Here is a 21978-nt window from a genome sequence, read left to right as displayed (position 1 = left end):
GGCCTTCCAGGCTGCCATCCCCCCCTGACCCCCCCCTGGCTCCTGAAGCCCAGGAAATGGGGTGTGGTGGCCAGCTGCCCTCTGCTCCCAGGAGACCTGGTCGTATGTGTGTATGTGTGTGTGTGTGTGTGTGTGTGTGTGTGCGCGCGCGCGCTCAAGTGCATGTGTCAGTACTGAGGCTTGAACTTAGGGCCTGGGCGCTGTCCCTGAGCTCTTCAGTTCAAGAAGAGCACTCTACCACGTGAGCCACAGCACCACTTCTGGTTTTCTGGTGGTTCATGGGAGATGAGAGTTTCATGGGCTTTTCTTCCTGGGGCTGGCTTTGAACCCTGATCCTAAGATCTCAGCCTCCTGAGTAGCTGGGATTACAGGCGTGAGCCCCTGCACCTGGCCTGGGAGTCCCAACACCTTCTAGAAGCTGTGGAGTTTGGAGGAGGGGGAGGGTGTTGTTGGGAGGGGTGAGGAGGCAGCTTCTGAGTCCAGCCTCTAGGGAGCTGAAGAGGGACAGGGAGGGGACCCTGGGGGGGAGGGGACAGGGAGGGGACCTTGAGGGGGGAGGGGACAGAGAGGGGATGGGGGGGCAGGGAGGGGACCCTGGGGGGGCAGGGAGGGGACCCTGGGGGGGCAGGGAGGGGACCGGGCTGGGATGAGGGGCAGGGTGTGGGGAGAGGACAGGGAGGGGCCCTGGGGTCACACACTCAGGGTCCAGGACAGGGAGCCCAGGGTCGCGGTGCCCGGCCCCCACCTGACCCCGCTCTTCTGTCTCTCCGCAGGCTCGGATGGGTCGGGCGCGGGCCTAGCGGCCCGCGGATCCACGGCCGCTGCGGGCGCGGGGACCATGGCGCGCGGCCCCGCGGGGAGCCGCGCCTGGTGACCCCGCGGCGGGGCGCGGCCCGGGGGGCGCGGGCGGGGATCCGGCCGCGCCCCCGGCCCCCAGCAGCCTGCCGGGCCCGGCCGCCATGTGAGCGGCGCCCGCCGCCGCCTGCAGTCCCGCTCCCCGGCCGGGCCGCGCCGCCCAGCATGAGGCCGCGCCCCGACGGTGCGCCCCGCGCCGGGGCCGCGCTGCCGCCCGTGCTGCTGCTGCTGCTGCCGCCGCTGCTGGGCGCCTCGCCGGGCCCGGCGCCCGCCCCGGCCCCCGCCCCGGCCCCCGCCCCGACGCCCACCCGCGCCCCGCAGGACGGCGCGCCGGGCACCGCACGCGTGAAGCGAGGCTGGGTGTGGAACCAGTTCTTCGTGGTGGAAGAGTACACGGGCACGGAGCCCCTCTACGTGGGCAAGGTAACGCGGGCCCGGCCCTCCTTGGCCATTCTAGTCTAATTTGGTTTTGGTCGGTGGTGGGGCTTGAACTCAGGGCCTGGGCGCTGCCCCTCAGCTCTTCAGCCCAAGGCGAGCACTCTACCACTTGAGCCACGGCGCCATTTCCGGTTTTCTAGTGGTTTAGTGGAGGTAAGAGTCTCATGGACTTTCCTGCCCCGGCTGGCTTTGAACTTGGATCATCTCTCAGATCTCAGCCTCCTGAGTAGCCAGGATGACAGGCTTGAGCCACTGGTGAAACTGACCAGGGGTTCCCTCCCCCTGCCTTCCTGTCCCACTGATGCCCTTGTGCCAGGCCATGCCCCCCTCCGCCCACCCTGTCCCCCTCCTCCAGACCTGCTCCTTCCTGCTTCTGCACACCAGACCCCTTCCACTCAAACTAGGCCTCAGCTCCAATACCACTCCCTCAGAGAAGCCCCAGGCCCAGGTAGATGGCCCCCCATCCTTCACCTGTCCCCTGAGGCCCCTGGTCCCCACCCCCTGGGCTTTAATTACGCATGGCTGGATTTGGCTATGTGCATCTTGTGAGTCTTGTCTGCCTGGCTGGGCTTGTTCTGCTGTTAAAACCCTCAGAAGCAGTTCACGTATTGTCCACTGAAGGAAGGAAGGAGTGAATGAAAGCCAGCTCCCCAAACTCTCTGAGAAAATGCTGGGTGATCAGGCTGGAGATCTGAGCTCTGCAAGTGCAAAGAACTGAGGCTGAGAAGAACGTCGTTCATTCATTCATTCGATTCCTGTTCCTAGCAGGGTGCCCCAGCCTCTGTCATTTGGGGGTCCCCAGAATGACAGAGATGTTGGTATAGAATTAAACCCTTCACATATAAGCACCCAGAACTGCACAGGCACTGAGGAAGGTACCATTGGCTGGCTTTCTTAGAGGAGAAAACACCTGAACAGGGTCTGAGGTATGAGTAGGAGTTCATCCAGCCAATGGAGAAGAGGGCAAGGACTTGGAGACCTGCCTCATGAAGGGATTTATCAGCAGTGGAGTGCTTGTGGGATGAAAGTGGGTGGTCTCTGACTTGCAATAAGGCCAATCAGCTTTGCAGGAGGTTTTGATTGGCAGTTGGGAAGCCAGATCCAGAATCCCTGTGTGCTGAAATGAGTTTAAGAATCCAGGGCTGATGGCCAGTGGTTCAGAGGCTCGGGGACCAGTCTTTCACAGGAGAAAGGTCTGGACGCTAAACCTTTATGTTTGCTTATAGGAAATGCAGCTTTCCCGTGGTCTAGACATGGCGATCTGAGCAATCTGTAGATCTGACAGAGGTAGCTCAGGAGGGCTTAGGGCCTCTGCCCAGGATTGGCCAGCAATCTAGTGGCAGGTCAGGGGCTGCAGGCTCCAGGCCAGGGGCCGGGGGCTGGGGGCCCGGGGAAGGGGTGGGGAAGGAGGGAGGTGAGCCCATGGCAAGTAGCTCAGCGCGCAGGCGCACTGGAGCAGGACATGGAGTCTGAGGCCGGTCCTGCTACCCGGTTCCCATGCTCGGCCTTCATCAACTTCCTCTGTCTCCCTGTCTCTAACCACGGGTTTCAAGAGCCCCCTTCCTGAGGCTGCAGAGGGTTAAAGGAAACAGAGCATCCCGAGCGGCTGGCCTGCACCTTGTTTGTTCAAGGTTCGTTTTTATGATTCGCCTATGAAGTACTTAATCCTCCATCTATGGGGGGCAGAGGTCGGTGCTCCCCCCTGTGGATGAGGAGGCCCAGGTGGGAGTGGATTGGGGATTTGGAGGCCCCCCGGTGAGAAAGGGGTGCAAGCCTGGTGGACCTGGCTGAGGTCTCACAGCCTGAGGAAAAGTGAGGGTCCAGGGGAACCCCAGGGATACCGAGAGGGCCTCTGACCTCAGGTCAAAGCTACCCCCAACAATCCCAGAGAAAGGCACAAAAGCAGCCCATGATTTGCTCCCTGCATCTGCACACCCCAGCCTGGCTCATCTCCACAGCAGGGGCAGGCCCATGCTGAGGCTTGGTTGGAAGTGGAGGGCCCACTAAGTCCTGCCTTGGTCTGAAGGGGAAACTGAGGCCTGGGGGAAAAGGTTGTGCCAAAGCCAAATGGCTTACATGCAGTAGCATCAACCAAGAACAGCAATGCCTTGCCAGGCACAGGTGGCTCACATCCGTCCTTCTAGATACTCAGGAGGCTGCAATGTGAGGATCATGGTTGGAAGCCAGACTGGGCAGGAAAGTCTGTGAGACTTTTAATTATCTCCCATTAAACAGCAAAAAGCTGCAAGTGGAGCTGTGGCTCTAGTGGTAGAGTGACAGCCTTGAGCCAAAAAGCTCAGGAGTAATACCTGGGCCCTGAGTTCAAGCCCCAGTACTGACACACACATACAGAGGACACAGTGTCCAGACGCTAGCTCTCTGTCCACTTCAAGTCAAGAATCCCAGGGCACCGGGTGGGCCCTGGGGCCTCTCCCTCCTCCCTGTAGCCTCTTGAAGCCGCTGGCAACGTCTGGGTACTTTATGGTTTCTGGACATCTTCCTCCATCCCTGACTCCCTCCCCTGCTCTCCCTTCTCCCTCCTGCTCCCCCCTTCTCCCTCCTGCTCCCCGCTTCTCCCTCCTGCTCCCTATCCTCCAGGCCCCCTACAAGAAAGCAGGGTTTGCAGGGAGGGAGAAGTCCCTGTCTTTTTGCCAACATCTGCCTGACACCGTTTTTCCTCCCTCCCTCCCTTCCTCTCCATTTTGCAGTACTGGGGTTGGAGTCAAGGCTTCATCCTTGCTAGGCAGGCATTCTGCGGCTTGAGCCATACCCTCAGCAATTTTTTCCTTTTTAGGTTATTGTTCAGATAGGATGCTTTTTATTGTTGTTGTTCAGACCTGGAACTTCTTACTGTGTCTCCTTGGTAGCTGGGATGACAGGTGTTTTCCCCCAGACTCAACTTAGTTGCTGAAATGGAGTCTTACTAATGTTTGGCCTAGACTAGCCTCAAACCACGATCCTCCCCATTTCTGCTTCCCAAGTATTAGCCATGATTACAGGTGTGTGTGGCACTGCCCTCAACTCCCCAAGCACACTTCCTCCTGAAGGGGTCTTGTGTGTGTGGTTCGGGGGACAACCAGGGCCTGCCCACCCACTCTGCTCATAACCCGTCTCCTTGGCCACATCTCTAATCTCTCTGTGCCTCAGTTTTCTTGTCTGTGGAGTAGGGTATTGCTAAGACCTGCTCAAACGACTGTGGTGAGTTTCCCCAAGTCAGAACCTAGCAGAGCCCCGTGGCTTGTTCTGTGCTAGGCACGTGTCCACAATTGGACACCCTGGTGTGCACACTGCACCCACACACTCTAGGAAGCCTGCCCTGGGACCCCAAAGCCTTCTTGGCACCCCAGAATTTCGCCACTAATTTGAGGGACACTGTCATCACCTTCAACATGTGAGCCCGGGCTTTTTTTTTTTTTTGTCCATCGAGCCACCCATATAGGAGTTCATGTGTGTGCTCATGTGTGCGTGCAGGCGTACATACACACACTCGTACTGTGCTCCTCGCTCTTCAAGGAGAGAGGACTTCTCCGTGGTTTCAGTGTATCCGTGGCTTCCTGGTCCCCGCTCCAGGGAGCTGCTCTGAGCATCCGTCCTTGTCGGATTGCAAAGGTAGCTTAGCAACAGCACCAGGCTGAGTGAACCCCGGGCGCCCACCGTAACCTACTTCACAGGGCCTCCCTCTCCATCACTCATGCAGGGCTCCTGTCGGCGCCCGCAGGAAGCTGGGCGGCGGTCGCCCAGGCCCCCGTGGCTCAGACCCCCGGCCACCCCCCCCCCCCCCGCCATGGACCTTCCAACGGCAACCCCAGCACCTCCAAAGATCCGGGTGCTTGGACTAATCCCTTTTCCGAACTGTAATTTCCCCTGAGGCTTTTGGAAAGCTGGATGTGGATTTTGTAGGATTTTTAAAGAAAAAAAAATTTAAAGATAGAATTATAGGGTCAGCACTTATGACCAACTTCTGTGGGCGGTGAGCTCTATTTTAGATCTACGGCGGGATTAGAGTGGGGAGGAGCGCAGATTTAATTAAGTTGCTAATATTTAAAGAAAATTGATGAACTCCTGGTTTACGAGGAACGTGGGGCATGAGCAGACCTCGTGCGTTCTGGGGGAGGCTTTTTTGGAAAAAAATTATTATTATTTGATTTGCTTTCTGTTGAAGTCCCAGACTCGTTTTGCTTTCCATTGAAGTCCCAGACTCGTTTTATTTGCGTAGCCTCGCTGTCCGTTTAATTGTCTTTAATAAGGAAAACGTACCTCTGCTCGCATTTAATTTTGATTTAATTAGGAGGAAGTAATTAATGGCCTTGTAAATCCCACTTTTCAGCCCCCTGGGAAGGGAAGCCATTACTTTGGTGTTTTCCTGTTGTTTATGACCGAGGCCCTTGGCAGGTGGGGGGGGAGGTGGAGGGAGATAGGCATACTAGATGCCATGTTAAGAACCAGGCTATGTCCCCCAGCCTCTGGGTGTCCTTCTGAGCTGTGTGACTTTGGGTAGGATGTGGGCCCTCTCTGGGTCTCTGGGAGTCAGTTGCAGGATCAATACAAGACATCCAGAGATAAATGGTACAGAGTGTAGAACTTTCCTGAACATTACAGGTGCTCAGTAACCATCCTCTCCATTCAGCTCACGTGCCTGGGGACAGAGCCCAGACCAGCTTCTTGAAATCCCAGGAGGGTGCTGTGGTGTTCGTGCTCATTTATTCAGCGTTTGCTGCCAGGCTTGGGCTGGGTGCTGCAGGGGTAGGCACCGACAGCCATCTGCTCTGCACACAAGGAGCGTGCAACCTCATGCTGTGTGCACACCCGTGCACACACACACACAATGCATTCACACATATGCATGTTCTCACACCCATGTATACACAGCCATAGCCAATTGGCTATGCATAATTCATGCATGTGTGTACATGCAAACATGTGTGTACACATGTCACACACACTCTCACAGATCCACACATACGCATGTGTGCCTGCATATGCAATGCATTTACACATACGCTCACACCCATGCACACAGGTTCACACTGCGATACACATTTGCACGTGTGTCTGCCTGGCATGTGCACACACACACATGCCCATGCATGACGCAAGCACATGCTCAGCTTTCCCACACCTGTGTTTTCCCTGCGGCTGCTATCAGTGTGCCTGGCGTGTGCCGGGCACTAGGTGCTCAGCAGAGTTGGTCTTAACAGCCCACGGTGGTCTGTGACAGCCGGGGACAGAGGTGTGCCACCATGAGGCGCTCGGGGGGTGTGGAGAGAGGTGCGTGTGCCAGGCAGGGCCCGGGGCTGGTGGGAGGCATTGGCGGAGGCCCCTGCTCGGCGAGCCAGGGCTGCGTCTGGTCCTGTGCAGGGAGTTGGGTATGGCTGTAATCCCTTCTGAGGCCAGGGAGGGAAAGGGGGGTGCGCGCCTACGTGTGCCAGGAGCCCCCATACATCTCAGGATCTTCGCAGCCCGTGGGGAAGCGATGCCGGCCCCCTTTACACATGGGGAAAGCAAGGCTTAGATGGAGGAAGCTGCTTGTCCGGGCCGTGCAACAGGTCCCTGGCAGAGCCAATGCTGGCGGCAGCAACTCTGGACTTCAAGGCCACTCTCCCTCTTGATTTGTGACTTGAGGTCCCTTTCCCAATGACGACATGGAAGCTCAGCAAGAAGAGGCCACTGATGGCCGTGGCCCATCGGAGTCAGGGCAAGACTGGTGTCAAGGTGGCCACTCCGCTGCCTTGTGGCTCAGCCACGAGCTGCAGCCCTTCCTTCCCTCTTCCCTCCCTCATCCTCTGCTGTGGACGTGTTACTCAGACCGAGCTGATGCCCAGGGACCTCCCTCCCCCCCCCCCCCCCCCGGGCCCATCAGGCTCTTCCCTTGCAAGTTCAGATCCATTTTCATACTCCACCAAGTCAGGCCAGAATTCTTGCCGACAGTCTGTGGCACGTCTGACCCTCAGCTGTTGCTCAGCTTACAGCTGAGAAATGATCTAGCGAGGACAGGGCCAAGCGCCCTCTCCGCTCAGGGGCAGAGCCGGGCCCCGCTCAGATCCACAGTGCTGAGCTCTGCTTCCCCCACCCAGGCCGCTCGGCCCTGCGTGACTCTGCAGTCCCCAGGGAGCAGCCCCTGGGACCCCAGCGTGAGCTCCCCGAGCATCATGCTTCACAGAAGAACATCCATGACATCATCCCTGTTCCTCTTCCCTCCTTTCCACTCCTCCCCAAGAAGTGAGTCCCGCCTGCCCAAGAGCTGAGTGAAAATGTCCAGGGCTGCAGGGCAGGCATGGAGACCCAGGTGACTGAGAGGGTCCTGGGTGGCAGAGCGCTCAGCACTCAGTAACTCCTTACCTGTGGTCAGGTCATGCACGATCTGATTCCTCGTGTGAGAAAACCAGGCTCAGAGGCAGACTATGGACAATCGGTGAGCACTGGAGTTTGAAGTTTAGCAGGGCTGTGCCATGCAGCAAATGGTTTGCCCTCTCTGTGCATTGTGTTTCACATCAGAAATGTAGTAGCTGTGTTTCCTGGGGCAGGGTGCGTGGCCAGTGAGAACACAGCGGTCCCCCTCCCCCCACCCCACCCCCCCCCGGTGGCATCTGTCCTTACACATGGTGTAGCACGTATGTGTGCCACTTAGCTCAGCAGGCAACAGGTCTGTGGGTGGAGCAGAACCCCTCCCTCCATCTCCCCATCCCCCACCCCCCACCAAAGGAGGATCGAGAGCAGAAACTGTGAGAAGGAGAGACAGATCTCATCCTCGCCACCGCCGATGATTCAGGGCCGACGTCCTGAGATAATTTTATTGGGGGCATTAAACTGAGTTATGAGGTTTTTACAGTCCAGCCACTTATGAGAAATCTATTAACAGTAACTGGACAGGAAGAAGGCTTCTCAGTGGAGCTCGGGACGGGCATTAATTGGGGCAATCTATAACAGGACGGGGACCCGGAAAGCTTCCACCCGACGCCTCCATTTACTCCCCGCGATTTCTGCTGAGAATCAGCAGACTCGCCAAAAAGGAGAGAGATGCCCATTAATCGGCTAATGAAATATGAAAATGTTTATGAGCCATTCAATCTTCCAAATGGCACTTCTATAATCCACCTTTCAGACACCAAGTTCCACCAGTAGAATTTACGCCCCGGTTCCTCCCTCGTGGCAGGGGGCAGGCTCTCCTCCCCCATCCCCAGCTCCCTGGCACCAGTTGTACTTGGGGTGTATGTGGGGGGGGATTGGGTTCATGACAAGGGGACCCAAAAATGGGTCTTAGAGATGGTCTCCTTAATGCCCATCTCCACAGAAACACAGAGGGCAACAGGACATTCACTGATATATATTTTTTCTGTTGGTTGTGAGGCTTGAATTCAGGGCCTGGGCGCTGTCCCTGAGCTCCTTTTGCTCAAGGCTGGCACTCTACCACTTTGAGCCACAAGGCTACTTCCAGTTTTCTGGTGGTTAATTCGAGATAAGAATCTCATGGACTCTCCTGCCAGGCTGGCTTTGAATTTTGATGCTCAGATACCAGCTTCCTGAGTAGCTAGGATTACAGGCATGAACCACCAGTGCCAGGCTTGTTGTTGTTGTTGTTTTCTGGTTTTGTTTTTGCAGACCATTTCTTGCTGGTTCCTCCCCGTCCTCCCCTACCCCTCCCCCCCATCTCAGTGTAGTGAAAACAGCCTGGGGTCTAGCACCTAGCACTACCAGAGGGAAATTGCAGTTATACTGAATGACTATCTCATAAGAATAATAACAAAGTTACTACCTATTGCACGCTTTTTATGTGTGGGACAGGGCAGGTTTTCAGCTGGCACAGATGAGTTGTACTGGTGGTGAAAGTATTTGCATAAGTCTTTGCATATTTGTATAAACAGTCCTTCCTCTTTTCTACCCCAATGTTCAGCTCCCCCCCCCCCTCAACCCAGTCCACCTTGCGCCTACCTGGCTGAGTGTTCCCTTCTGCTGGCCTCTCCATGGGACACACCCTGCCACGCTGGCTCTTGGATATTTATTGCATGTGCCACTGTGCCAGGCAGCTGCTAAGCGAGCGCCTTAGGGGCCTGTCACTCAGGAAGCCCCTTGGCTCCTCCAGGAGGACATGCTGTTATGATTGCTATGTCACACTTGAAGCCACAGGCCCAGAGAGACCTAGCAACTTGTACAAAGGCGGATGCCCAAGCCATGGTTTAGCCAGGCTGCACTGCCTCTCCCTTTCTGTGAGCTTTAGGGCAGAATGAGGCAGCCCAGATTCCGGAGCCAGACAGTTCCTGGTATGGTCCAGCGCGTCCTCCCACTTCATCCTTGTAGGAAAAGGAAGGTTTGTTTTAAAGAGTCTTGGTGTAAGGCGTATGCAGGGGGCTCAGCTCAATGCCTGGTGCATGGCAGGCACGCGACAACAGCATCCCTGTCCTCCGCCATCCCTTTCCACTCTTCACCCACGCGCTGCCCCAAGTCCTGAGCCCCCTCGCGAATATCCCTGGATCCTAGAGCCCAGAGAGCCGCCATGAGCCAGCAGCTGGCATGGCTAGAGAGGTAGGCCGGAAGCCGCTGGCATGGCTAGAGGCAGGCCGGAAGCCGCTGGCATGGCTAGAGGCAGGCCGGAAGCCGCTGGCATGGCTAGAGGTAGGCCGGAAGCCACTGGCATGGCTAGAGAGGCAGACCGGAAGCCGCTGGCATGGTTAGAGGCAGACCGGAAGCCACTGGCATGGTTAGAGGCCGACCGGAAGCCGCTGGCACGGTTAGAGGCAGGCCGGAAGCCGCTGGCACGGTTAGAGAGGCAGACCGGAAGCCGCTGGCACGGTTAGAGAGGCAGACCGGAAGCCGCTGGCATGGTTAGAGAGGCAGACCGGAAGCCGCTGGCATGGTTAGAGAGGCAGACCGGAAGCCGCTGGCATGGTTAGAGGCCGACCGGAAGCCGCTGGCATGGTTAGAGAGGCAGGCCGGAAGCCGCTGGCATGGTTAGAGGCAGACCGGAAGCCGCTGGCATGGTTAGAGAGGCAGGCCGGAAGCCGCTGGCATGGTTAGAGGCAGACCGGAAGCCGCTGGCATGGTTAGAGAGGCAGGCCGGAAGCCGCTGGCATGGTTAGAGAGGCAGACCGGAAGCCGCTGGCATGGTTAGAGAGGCAGGCCGGAAGCCGCTGGCATGGTTAGAGGCAGGCCGGAAGCCGCTGGCATGGTTAGAGGCAGACCGGAAGCCGCTGGCATGGTTAGAGGCAGACCGGAAGCCGCTGGCATGGTTAGAGGCAGACCGGAAGCCGCTGGCATGGTTAGAGGCAGACCGGAAGCCCCCCTCACCCAGACTGCGTCTGGGCTGGGTGTGGCCGGGACAGCCAGGTGCACTGCGCGCCTCCCGCAAGGCTGGGCGAGGTGTTGAGGCGGCGGCCAGGGGGACAGGCCCAGAGACCTTTCTAGAAGGGAGAGTGGAGCCCGGGCTCGGCAGGCCTGGGGTCCGCCTTCGCCTCCACCGGCCAACCTCCCTGCCTCCCCAGATCCACTCGGACTCCGACGAGGGTGACGGGGCCATCAAGTACACCATCTCCGGCGAGGGCGCCGGGACCATCTTCCTGATCGACGAGCTGACGGGCGACATCCACGCCATGGAGCGCCTGGACCGGGAGCAGAAAACCTTCTACACGCTGCGGGCCCAGGCTCGAGACCGCGCCACCGACCGGCTGCTGGAGCCCGAGTCGGAGTTCATCATCAAGGTGCAGGACATCAACGACAGCGAGCCGCGCTTCCTGCACGGCCCCTACATCGGCAGCGTGGCGGAGCTCTCGCCCACAGGTGGGCGGGGCCGGGGCGGGGCCGGGTGGAGGAGGCGGGGCCTGAAGGGTAGGGCGGGGCCTAGGGCGGGAAAGGCGGGGCCTGGTGGGCAGGGGCGGGGCCTGATGTAGGGAAGGCGGACCTAGAGCAGGGGCGGGTGGGAGGGGCAGGGCTTGTGGAGGAGGGGCGGGGCCTGAGGTGGAGGAGGCAGGGCCTCTTCCCTCCTCTCCCCACCGTGGGGCTGCCTAGCTCTGCTAAGAGCCTACAAGAGCCACAGAATAGGCAGATGTGCTGCCCCAGGCCTGGGGAGGGGGAGAAGTGGTGGTAGTGGTAGACCAGAACCCAGGTGTCCACTGAGGCCAGACGTAGCCCCAGACACAGGCCCAGCCACACACCCCCTTGACCTCAGCCAGGTCCACACACACATGGACACTGAGACACACTTCTCCCGTGGTCACACACACACCTACAAGTGCACAGCCATGGAGAGACACCACCTCACACACAGACAGCCTCCAGACCATCTCACACACACACACACACAGGTGCCACTGTGCCCCTTCTAGAAAGTTCAACCTGCCCCGGGACACACTCCCACTCAGATGCCATTCTGTCTCCAGGCACAAGGAACTAAACACCAGCCCCAGCCTCGATGGGGTCGGGCCTCACACCTGGCCACCACTTCTACCTGGATATAATAGCCACACAGGACACAGCATCAGCATGCCCAGCCACCTGCTTGGGCACGGGGAGAGCACCGGGCAGACACTCCCGTGCTCAGCCTGGACCAGCAGGCATGATCGCCACGCAGACCGCTTTGCTCACTGCACTCAAGGAAGCCCCATTTCTTTGAGACCCACTGCTGGGGGTTCCAGGGGGGCCCTGAGGGACCCTGAGGCCCAGACACAGAGTCGGGAGCACATCTGCGGGCATGGTATGTAACCAGCGTTGCAGCACACAGCTGCACAAGTAGAGAAGGAAAACACCCATCTGCCAGAAGACACGAGACACAGCCCACTCAGAACACGGGCACCCACAGCGCTCTGAGACTAGAGGCCGTGGGACCCAGATAGCTGTCTAGACATTGGGGCCCCCTTATCCTGGGCTCCTGGGCTCTGGCAGTCATGGGGTGACCAGTAAGCTGCTACCTTCTGCCCTAATGTCTGAGTTCAGGTCAGCCGAGAGGCACAAGGAACAGCAGCATAGGTCCTAGACCAGGCCCAACGCAACCCGCTGTAGCCCCAGCTCAGAGCTGCCTCTCTTGGACCTCCAGCTGTTGGGCTGCATGGTAGAGGCCAGGCAGAGTTCTGTGGGGAGGGGCCTCCAGGTCAGCTTGCCCAGGTTCCCTGATCTGATGCCTTGTGGGCAGTGTGCGTCGTGCAGTGTGATAGAGGAAAGGTGGCCAGCAGGTAGGGCTGGATGAAGGGCACCAGGAGAATGGTGCACCTGTGCATTCGGGGAACCTGTGCTGCCCACATTCGAGTATGGGTGTGCACACGCACAACTTGACGGGGGCCATTTAAGACCTGTGCATTTATTCCTGTGACATGCTGTGCATCTGCTGGAGTGTATTCATGTATCCATTGATTTAGTGCCTGTTCGTTGAATGCCTACTATGTGCTCAGCACTGGGGCCATAGTAGACAATCCCCCCTGAGGTTGTGAAGAATATACTCTAGCTAAGACAGGCAGACAGTGACATAATCAATGACTGTGAGGATGTGACATTAAAGCAATGAAGGGAAATGAGATGATGGGCCCTGGAAGAGCATTTCGGGCAGAGGGAACAGTGTGTGCAAAGGCCCTGGGGTTGAAGAAAAGCAGCAAGGTGATCAGATTATACCGCAATGATCAAAACCAGGGCTTTGCTTGTTTATGCTGAGCAAGCTGGAGGATTCTGTTCAGAAGCATGAGCTGATCTGGCTTAAGTTTTTTGTTTTGTTTTGTTTTGTTTTTTGGTCAGTCATGGAGCTTGAACTCTGGGTATGGGCCCTGTCCCTGAGTTTTCTCACTCAAGGCTGGTGTTCTACCACGTGAGCCACAACACCACTTCTGGTTTTCTGGTGCTTAATTGGAGATAAGAGTGTCATGGACTTTCCTGCCTGGGTTGGCTTTGAACTGCAATCCTCAAATCTCAGCCTCCTGAGTAGCTAGGATGACAGGTGTGAGCCACCAACACCTGGCTTCTGGCTTAAGTTTTGCCAGCTTCGTGCAGCTGCTCCCTGGATGTGGTCGGACAGGGCCAGGACTGGATTGTGCTTGGGGCAGTTGCCAAGATGGGCTGTGGTGGTGACTTGGAGCTCGGTGGTACCCACGGAGGTGTGGAGGTGAGGTTGGCTTTGTGGCTACCATTTGAAAGCAGAGCTGAAAGTGTTTGCTAATGGGCTGGGGGTGTGGGGCGGGGGGAAGTTCTCTAAGATAACAGTGGAGATTTGACCTACATGAGTTCCATTTGCTGAGCAGGAGGAGCAGACGGGGAGATGAAGGGGAAGTGGGGGTGTGGTTTCAGTCGTGCTGGGCTGGAAGTCCTTCCTTGCTAGTCCAGCGAAGGTCTTTGAACAGGCAGTGGCTGGGAGGGCAGGTTCGGTGGGGAGGTCTGGGTGGCTGAGATCAATTTGGAGGTTGTCAGCAGCCAGGGCACCTGGAACTACAGAGCGAATCCAGAAAGAATGCAGAAATTGATTGTGCAAATGGAGGAATGGGCTCAGAGAGGCAGGCCCCACGTCAAAGGTCACACAGGAAGCCAGAGGCGGCCCACGTTCCCCCAGCCCAGCTCTGCAGCCCCACTCCTCACTTAAACTCTGCCCTAAGAAGACCTGGTCTTGTCTGCGTTTACTGCAAACTGACTACCAGGAAGGTGGTGAGTGCTGTCACTAAAGGGGGAAATGGAGTCCATATCTGAAAGGATCAAGGGAAGCAGGCAGCAAACAGGCAAGAGGGACCCGGGCCAACTTGTCTTTTTTCATTTTATTTTATTTTTGCTGGTCCTAGGGCTTGAACTCAGGGTCTAGGCTCTGTCCCTAAGATTCTTTTTGCTCAAGGCTAGCGCTCTACCACTTGAGTCACGGCACTGCCTTTTTCTGAGTCATTTGTGGGAGATCTGAGTCTCACAGACTTTGCTGCCTGGGCTGGCTTCAAGCCACGATCCTCAGATCTCAGCCTCCTCAGTAGCTAGGAATAGCTAGAACTACAGGCATGAGCCAACAGCACCCAGCTCCAACTTGGCTTTTGAAAGGTGCTGCTCACCTTCAGAGCTGGGAGGGAGTCCGTGACACCAGATGCCGCTGGTGGCTGATGCCTGTAATTGTAGCTACTCAGGAAGCTGTGATCCGAAGATCACAGTTCATAGCCAGCATGGGCAGGGAAATCCGTGAGACCCTTATCTCCAATTAACCACCAAAAAGACGGAAGTAGAGCTGTGGCTTATGTGGTAGAACACCAGCCTTGAGTGAAAAAACTCAGGGACAGGGCCCAGGCCCTGAGTTCACGGTTCAGAACCGGTACCAATAGGACAAAAACTACCTCACAATGGAGAACAGGTTCCTCCCACAGCCACTGCAGTGGCCTGTCTGTCCTTTACTTCCTGTCCATCACTACTTGTCCCTCCCTGGGGCTCCAGTGTAGGGCTGGTCTCAATGTCCCCACTGAGCAGATGGGAACACTCAGGCCAAGAGGGAGGGAAAGATGCACCCAGTCCCTGGGAAGCCTGCGAATGCTCAGCGGCTGGGCTCCCCCCTGCCCCCGCCTGTCCCCCCCCTCCTTCCCCCCGGATTGTTAGAGGTGCAAGGATCCTTAAATTTCACAGGTAGGGACACTGGGTCCAGGAGGGGCCCGGCTCATCCAAGGTCGCACGGATCGTGGGAGGCCCTGGCTCGAGTTCCAGCCGCACCTCCCTCTCCCAGCCCGCCTGCTCCCACATCACACTTAGAAGAAAGGAAGGCCGGGTGACTCAATTTGGACAAGCCGGGAAAACCCAAGAGGGAGAGGGAAGAGGCAGAAATTAAATTAGTTTATTTCATTTGAGCAACTTTTTTGAAAGGGAAGCGGATCTGACAGCCGGGCGCACGCAGGAACTCCGGGCTGCTTTGAAAATCAGTCACAATTACTGAACCTCCTGATCCAGGCTGGGCAGGGCGGTGCGGACAAGCGGCAGTGGGGCCCAGCGGCCGGCAGATCAGAGGGAGCCGGGGCGAGGCTCGGGACATGAAAGGCAGCAGTGCGCAAATTAAACCACTCAGAGCTTAAAAGGCGAAGGAAGTGGGGGGGGGGGGGGCTAGCTTCTAAGGAGGGGGTCCAGCCTCCCCGTGCCCACGCAACCTTGGGCCTGGCCCTGCCCTCCTTCTGAGAATGGAGGGGGTTCATTCAGGCCACAGATACTTATTGAGTGACTACTCTATGCCCCATGCCATTCCAGCCACCGGGCATCCTTAGGAAGCCCCTCTATGACGACAGGGAGGAAGTAAATGAGCAGATGGATGGCATCTGTGGTGTGAAAGCTACGAGCTCCTGGCCACGCCGCCTACTGTGGATCTCACTTGGAGAACTATACAGCCAGAAAGAGAATGTTCCAGGCACAAGAAACTGCAAGTGCAAAGGCCCTGAGGTCCAGTGGGCTTGTCACATTTGTGGGCTAGCCAGGAGGTCACTGTGAAGAGGCGTGAACGAGGGGGAAGAGTATCTGAACACCTAAGAAGACAGACCAGCAGCCAGGAGGGGTGGCTCAGGCCTGTAATCTTAGCTACATGGGAGGCAGAGCTCCATGGGAGGCCATAAAAGTTTGAGAGACTATCTCAACCAATGACAAAGGAAAGCACAAATAGGAGGATCACAGTATCCAAGCTGGCCTGGGTTTAGGGAGAGAAATAACAACCAATGCACAATGTCTGGCGGAATGACTCAAGGAGTAGAGTGCCAGATGAGCAAGCATGAAGCCCTGAGTTCAAACCCAAGTGCTGTGCGGAAGGAAGGGAGGGGGGAAGAGAGAGGGAAAGAAGGGAAGGGAAAGGAACAGAGGGAGAGAGGGAGGGAGGGAGAGAAGGAAGGAAAGGAAGGAAGGAAGAGTAGCGAGGGAGAGATGAAGGAAGGAAGGGAAGGACAGAGAGGAAGGGAGGGAGGGAGGAAGAGCAGGAGGAAGGGGAGGGAAGGAGAGGAAGGAAGGCAGGGAAGGAAGGAAGGCAGGCCGGTTAGTTCAAGAATCCCACAGGCCGTGGCAGCCCTGGAGGATTTGTGTTGTAATCTGGGCGAGACAGGGTCTAAAGGGATGCCCTGGCTGCCGGGTGGGCGATGCTGGCTGCCTGACCGGCGATGGCGCTGGGCAAGGTGGGGAGGAGGGGGAGGAGTGAGGAGGAGACGGGTAGTGGTGCAGAATGAAGGCCACCGGGGAAGGCGGGGAGATGAGAGGGGATGCCAGCTGTTGATTGGGGTCCGGGAGGGCCTGGGATGCAGGAGTGCTGGCCCAGGAGACCAGAGAACTGGAAGGAATGACGCCGCCACGATGGAGGCAGAAAGCTCCAGGAAGACCACATTCCTTGAAGACAAAGAAAGAACAAGTAGCCCCCTGGGTGTGTTAGGTTGGATACACCTACTGGGAACTCTGGAGAGAGACGGGGCTAGAGACACGTTTCTGGAGGCCATCAGCCGGGAGAGAGAGGTTAGAGCTGGAGGCCAGCGGAGGAGAGCTGGCCTGGACCACCATTCAGAGGCGTCATGACCTGGGCGGTAGACACCGCGTTCCTCCGGCAGTGCTCCCATAGCTGTTGGGATCTCCCCACTTATTGATGCCAGCTGTGTACAACCCCCTGTTTCGGGCCTATTGAGGATACAGGAATGAGAGACTTAATTCAGTACACATTTATTAGCTGCTCCTTTATTCTAGGCACTGCCAAGGATTTAAAGATAAGTAATTGAATTAAATCCACCCATGTTTATTAGCACCCATGGTGTACAAGGCCTCCAGTGTACTGGCTCTGTAGGGCTTACAGGGATGAGTCCCCTAGCTCCACCCCCAATGGCCTTGGTGTAGAGACCCATTGAAGTAGAAAACTTAAAAGTAGCTGGTTCTGAGTCAGTGAACGCTGCTGCCCTGTGCGGGGTCTGGAGGGGAAGCAGGGCACTACCCCCATCCCAGAGGGCAGGAGTCACTTCTATCTGTGCCAGCGCTGATCGATTGGTAGTGGCTGTAGAGCTGCATGGTGGGATGGAAAGTGGCACTCAGGCTCAGCTGAAAGGAGTGCCATGATGGATTAATGATGTCTTTGGAGCGAAGGAGGGAGAATGTGGTGGCAATGAGGCCCCTAGAACTGGCATTGCTGGACCATGGGATTGGGGCTCCACGGACTGTGGAAATGGACAGGGACTTGCTGCCGCCGCCACCGCCACACGCTCGTGGGTCCCATTCCTTTGTGAGCAGCGTCTTTAATGGATGGGAAAAGCCTGTTTTGTAGTACAGCTTGGGACATTCACTAAATAATAGCTATCAGCCAACACTGCTTTCATAGAGCGATTTCCCTTTATCCCCGCAGTCCTGGGGAATGAGCAGGGCAGGTATTACTGTCCTCGTTTTGCAGAGAAGGAAATAAATGCAATGAGAGGTAGAGAGGCTTGTCTGAAACACCCCATTGAAAGCAGGAGAACCAGAACTAACCCAGGAGCTGGGGACTGGAGCCCCAGGGATGGGGCTCAGCCTCCAGGGTGTCCTTTTGGGGAGACAAATCCTTGCTCAGGACTTTCCAGCTGCGAACTCCCTTTCCCAGCCCTGAGCACACTTGGCCTCCCAAGGGACTCCCCTGAGCTAACTGCAGACACCCCTATTTTATAGCTAAAGAAACTGAGGCACAGGAGGGGAAGGTGAATGAAAAAAAAATGGCAAAGCAGGCTGAGTCCTGAGTTCAGGACGTGGGGAGGGAGGGGAGATGGCAGAGAGGAAAGGAGAAGGTGGCAGAAGGCAGGCTGTGTCCCATGGGTGCCGTGTGGGAGAGAGCGGCAGCCGCGTGGGAGATAGTCCCGTCAGCAGCCAGAGAGTGTGGCTGAGCAGCCCGCAGGCCCAAGCCAGGAATCAATCGCTGGCCTCTGCAGAGACAACTTCTAAAGATGTTTTTAATTAAAGTCCAGGAAGATCTATATGTGCAATATCTCCTTGCCTAGCAACAGCACTGGCTCTCACTCCCCCGGCCGGGGAGGGATAAATGGGACAGGAGTTTCTGGTGGGGGGGGGGGGGTGAGCAGAGGCCCTGGCCTTAGGGACAGGGAAGAACATGCCCACTCCTCCCCCCTCCCCATCAACAAAACCATTCACCAGCCATGAGCGCCATCTCGGTGCCAGGCCCTGTGCCCACATGGCACTGGGGTGCAGAGCCACCTTCTTGTCCTTGGGGTGCGTAGCAGGCATTCTGTGGGTGCTGAGTAAGTGATGAGCTAAGTTATAAGCAACGAGGTTTACTTTCTGTCACCAACAGAAGGATGCTCTGCAGGTACTTAGAAGGTTGCTGTCCCGAGCAAGAAGGCCACTAGACTAAATCACAGGGGGCTGTGGAAGTGAGGAGCTGGCAGAGAGCCGGCAGGCTCCACATGGGATGATAGAAGAATTGGGGTGTCACCTTTCTGCTCCGCATCTCTACTCCCACCGTCCCCTCTTACTTCAGACATCTGTGTCTCTGTTCATCTTCTCCGAGCCTGTGACTCCACCTCCCCCTTTCCCCCCCACATTCTACCCTAGGCCACTCTGCTTTCCCACCTCGCCCCTCTGTGTCACAGCCCGGCACCCGTCTCTGGCCCTGCCACCTCCTGGCAGGCACATCCGGCATCCCCTGTGGGTCATCCATCTACATTAGGCCCCCCTACCTGGCAGGGCAGCCGGAAGCGAGGTCAAGCCCAGCCCAGCAGCCATATATAAGTGATGATTGAAGAGGAAGCTGAGGGGAGGGAGGGAGGAGGAGGAGTCTGAGAAGGGGGGGGGGTCTTTCCTGTGTTTTCTGAGCATTCCCAGGGACTCGACAAGTGGTTTTTAATTTTTAATGGAAAGCACTCTGTGCAGCGCCAGCAGCAGCAGGGGGCGGGACTCATTTTTTTATTTTTATAAATGTTTGAGAAGCTAAATGTGAGTCGAGGGTATCCCTGAACGCAGCGGGGCAGCCAGGAGGTAGAGAAGAAGCAGGATGATAATAATTACCAGCATCTTCATAATAAGGACCCTTGATCACCTCGGAGGAAGGCTGTGTTCTTTCCGATGGGTTTCATCCCTTTCCTCTCATTCGGGGGTCTTCCACATCTTGGGGAGCAGAGGAGATAAAGCGTTATCTCCGTTTACCAGAAGAATAGACCAAACCCCATCTGCTGGGGGTGTTCCTGCAGCCAGCACAGGCTAGAATGAGAGTCTGTCACTATCACCACCATCATCGTCGTCATCATCATCATCATCATCATCATGGAGCTCCGCCCATGCTGAAGGCGGACCCACCTGTGGCCTCAGGTGTACCTGGCAAAGAACTCGTGTTTGGAGACAAGCCAGGACACCGGGTCCAGTTCTGCTCCAGGTTAAGGTGTGTCAGAGCTGGGCAGCTCCACGGGAGATGAGGGGAGTAGAGGAGCCGCTGCCTCTGCTGCTGGTGCCCAGGGGAATGCAGGCCAAGGATGCACCCCAAGAGCCTCCTGAGTATACAGAGAAGGGAAGCAGTAAACCCCCTTGTATATCCACCACACACCCAAGGGCCCAGGACTTGCTCTTGGTTTTGGTGGGACTAGAGTTGAATTCCAATTTTCGCACTTACTAGACAGGCGCTCTACCACTTGAACCATGCCTCCAGCCATCAACTGCCTCTTAAACTGGGTAATCTTCATAGTGTCTCAGAGACTCATAGTGGGCCACTCAAATACTCCTTCCTGAAGGCCAGACAGGTGGGAAGACTTCACTGATGGTACAGGGTGAGGATGGATGTGGTAGGACTTTTTCCTTTTCCTTTTTGTAGTACAGTCAGTGATGTTGGAACTGAGGGTCCTAAGCTTGCTAGACAGATGCTCTGCCATTTGAGCCATCCCCCACCCTTTTATTTCAGTTATTTTTAGATGGAGTCTCAAGTTTTTGCCTAGACTGGGCTTCAGATCACAGTCCTCCTCTTTGTGCCTCCTGCGTAGCTGGGATTGCAGCTGGCTTTAGGACTAGGATCTTAAAGCCCACCTTGGAAGGGGAGGGACATCTCCTCTCAGGAGACTGCTGGAAGGAGCTCTGGAGTCCAGTGGCATGCGGTGTACTTACTGTCTCCTGGTGTGACCTCAGGTCAGAATCTTTCCCTACTTTTTCCTGATGATATGACTTTGGAAAGTCCTTGAGCACCCCCCACCCCCACCCTGCCCCACAACTCAGTTTCCTCGTCCATTTCCCAGGGGGCCAGGGCCAGGCATGTGTTCCTAGCCCTGAAGATGTGCCAGACTCACTAGAGCTTAAATAAGCTCCCTTGCCTGGGCTCCATCCCATGAGTCCTGTTTAATTGGCCTGGGACGGGGCTCAGCAGCTGTTTCATTTTAAAGCTCCCAGGAGACCCATGCCACAGGACCAGGTGGAGCAGCACTGGTTTTCCTGCTCTCCCAGGAGCAGCCTTTGCAAATGTAACCTCCCCCAGGGAGGCCCTGGGGCCCCAGGAGTGTTCCCTCAGAGTGAGGGAACCAGCACTGCCCACGCCGGTCTGGACTGCAGAAGTGCTGCACGGAAGCACAGAGAACCCTACTTCTTACAGCGCGACTGTGGCAAGTCTGGCTTTGAACCTGGGCACTTAGCCAAGGCTCTGCCCTTGGTGCTGAACTCGGCCATCTATAATTTGAGTTCTCACAGGTTCCCAAGAGGGAAGTGAGGCGCAAAGGTGTTCACTATTTGACCCAGCTCTGTGTGATGGTACTGGTGTTTGAACTCCGAGGCCTTGTACTTACTAGATTGGTGCTCTCCCACTGGAGCCACATCCCCAGTCCTTTTTGCGTTAGTAATTGTTTTGGATGGAGCCTCAGATTTATCAGCCTGGCCTGAATTTGATTCGGCTATATTTGTGCTTCCCAAATTGCTGAGATGCCAGACATGGGCCACCACATCCAACTGTGGACTGACATGGGGTCTTGATAACCTTTAGCCTAGGCTGGCCTCAATCCTGTGGGCTTCTGCCTCTCAAGTAGCTGGGATTATAGACATGAGCCACTGTGCCCAGCCGTTAAGTAGAAATCTTATTAGGGCTTATTGCAAGCCTTTCTTGGGTAAATTCCACAAGATAATACATGTAAAGGGCTTACATCATTGTGTCTAGCACAAAGTAGTTATTCGATAAGTATAATCTGTGCTTATCATTATTATTGGACAGTAATATATAGTCATGGCTTTCAGCTTGCAAGAGTCACATATTGATTTTGAAAGTCTTGTGGGCCAGCCAGTAGCACATCGGTGGCTTGAAATTGGACCATCATGAGGGTGTTTACACCAACACTGTAAAGTGTGACACCCCCCAATGTGTCAGAGTTACTGTGCGGTCCAAATGGGCATGGGAGATATAGCACATTGTAACTTTGTCAACTGCTAAACCTCCCAAAGCTGACCTGAAAGGTGGCCTTAGAACCACCACAAACCTGACACCCCTTTGTCTTCCGGTTCTGGGGAGCTGCTGTGGCTGGAGCAGATGGGAGGGGTGTGTGGCAGGGCCACCCTACAACCCTATGCCGGCCCCACGTGTGGGCATTAACTGTAATGGCTGCAATAAAGAATCCCGGATTGGGGAGATGACTCCAGCATCCCTGAGGGAGTCCCTGGGATGCAGCCAGGGAGAGAGGAGGGGGGTGGTTGGGGCTTAGCCATGTCCCAAGGGAGTCACTCAGCCCAGCACTGTGACTTGCAAATGCAGGGGAGGGAGGGAGGAAATCAGCAAGGGGGAGACACTGGCTTCCTCATCGCAGTTACAACTGTCGC

At 56.4% G+C, this 21978-nt stretch overlaps 1 protein-coding gene across 1 annotated transcript in view; it reads left to right on the top strand.

Annotated features, from left to right (window-relative positions):
- The first annotated feature begins 1020 nt into the window (after positions 1–1020).
- Positions 1021–21978, top strand: part of Cdh22 (cadherin 22) — a 65814-nt gene continuing 44856 nt past the window's right edge. Inside the window, exons 1-2 of the mRNA XM_042694702.1 lie at positions 1021–1278; positions 10770–11064. Coding sequence (XP_042550636.1) covers positions 1021–1278; positions 10770–11064 — 553 coding nt within the window. The remainder of the gene's footprint in view (positions 1279–10769; positions 11065–21978) is intronic.

The sequence above is a fragment of the Dipodomys spectabilis genome, unplaced genomic scaffold, assembly GCF_019054845.1.
Source record: "Dipodomys spectabilis isolate Male_0828 unplaced genomic scaffold, ASM1905484v1 ptg000175l, whole genome shotgun sequence".
Taxonomy (NCBI): Eukaryota; Metazoa; Chordata; class Mammalia; order Rodentia; family Heteromyidae; genus Dipodomys; species Dipodomys spectabilis.
The sequence above is the reverse complement of the archived record's forward strand: the minus strand, read 5'-3'. Positions and strand labels throughout refer to the sequence as shown.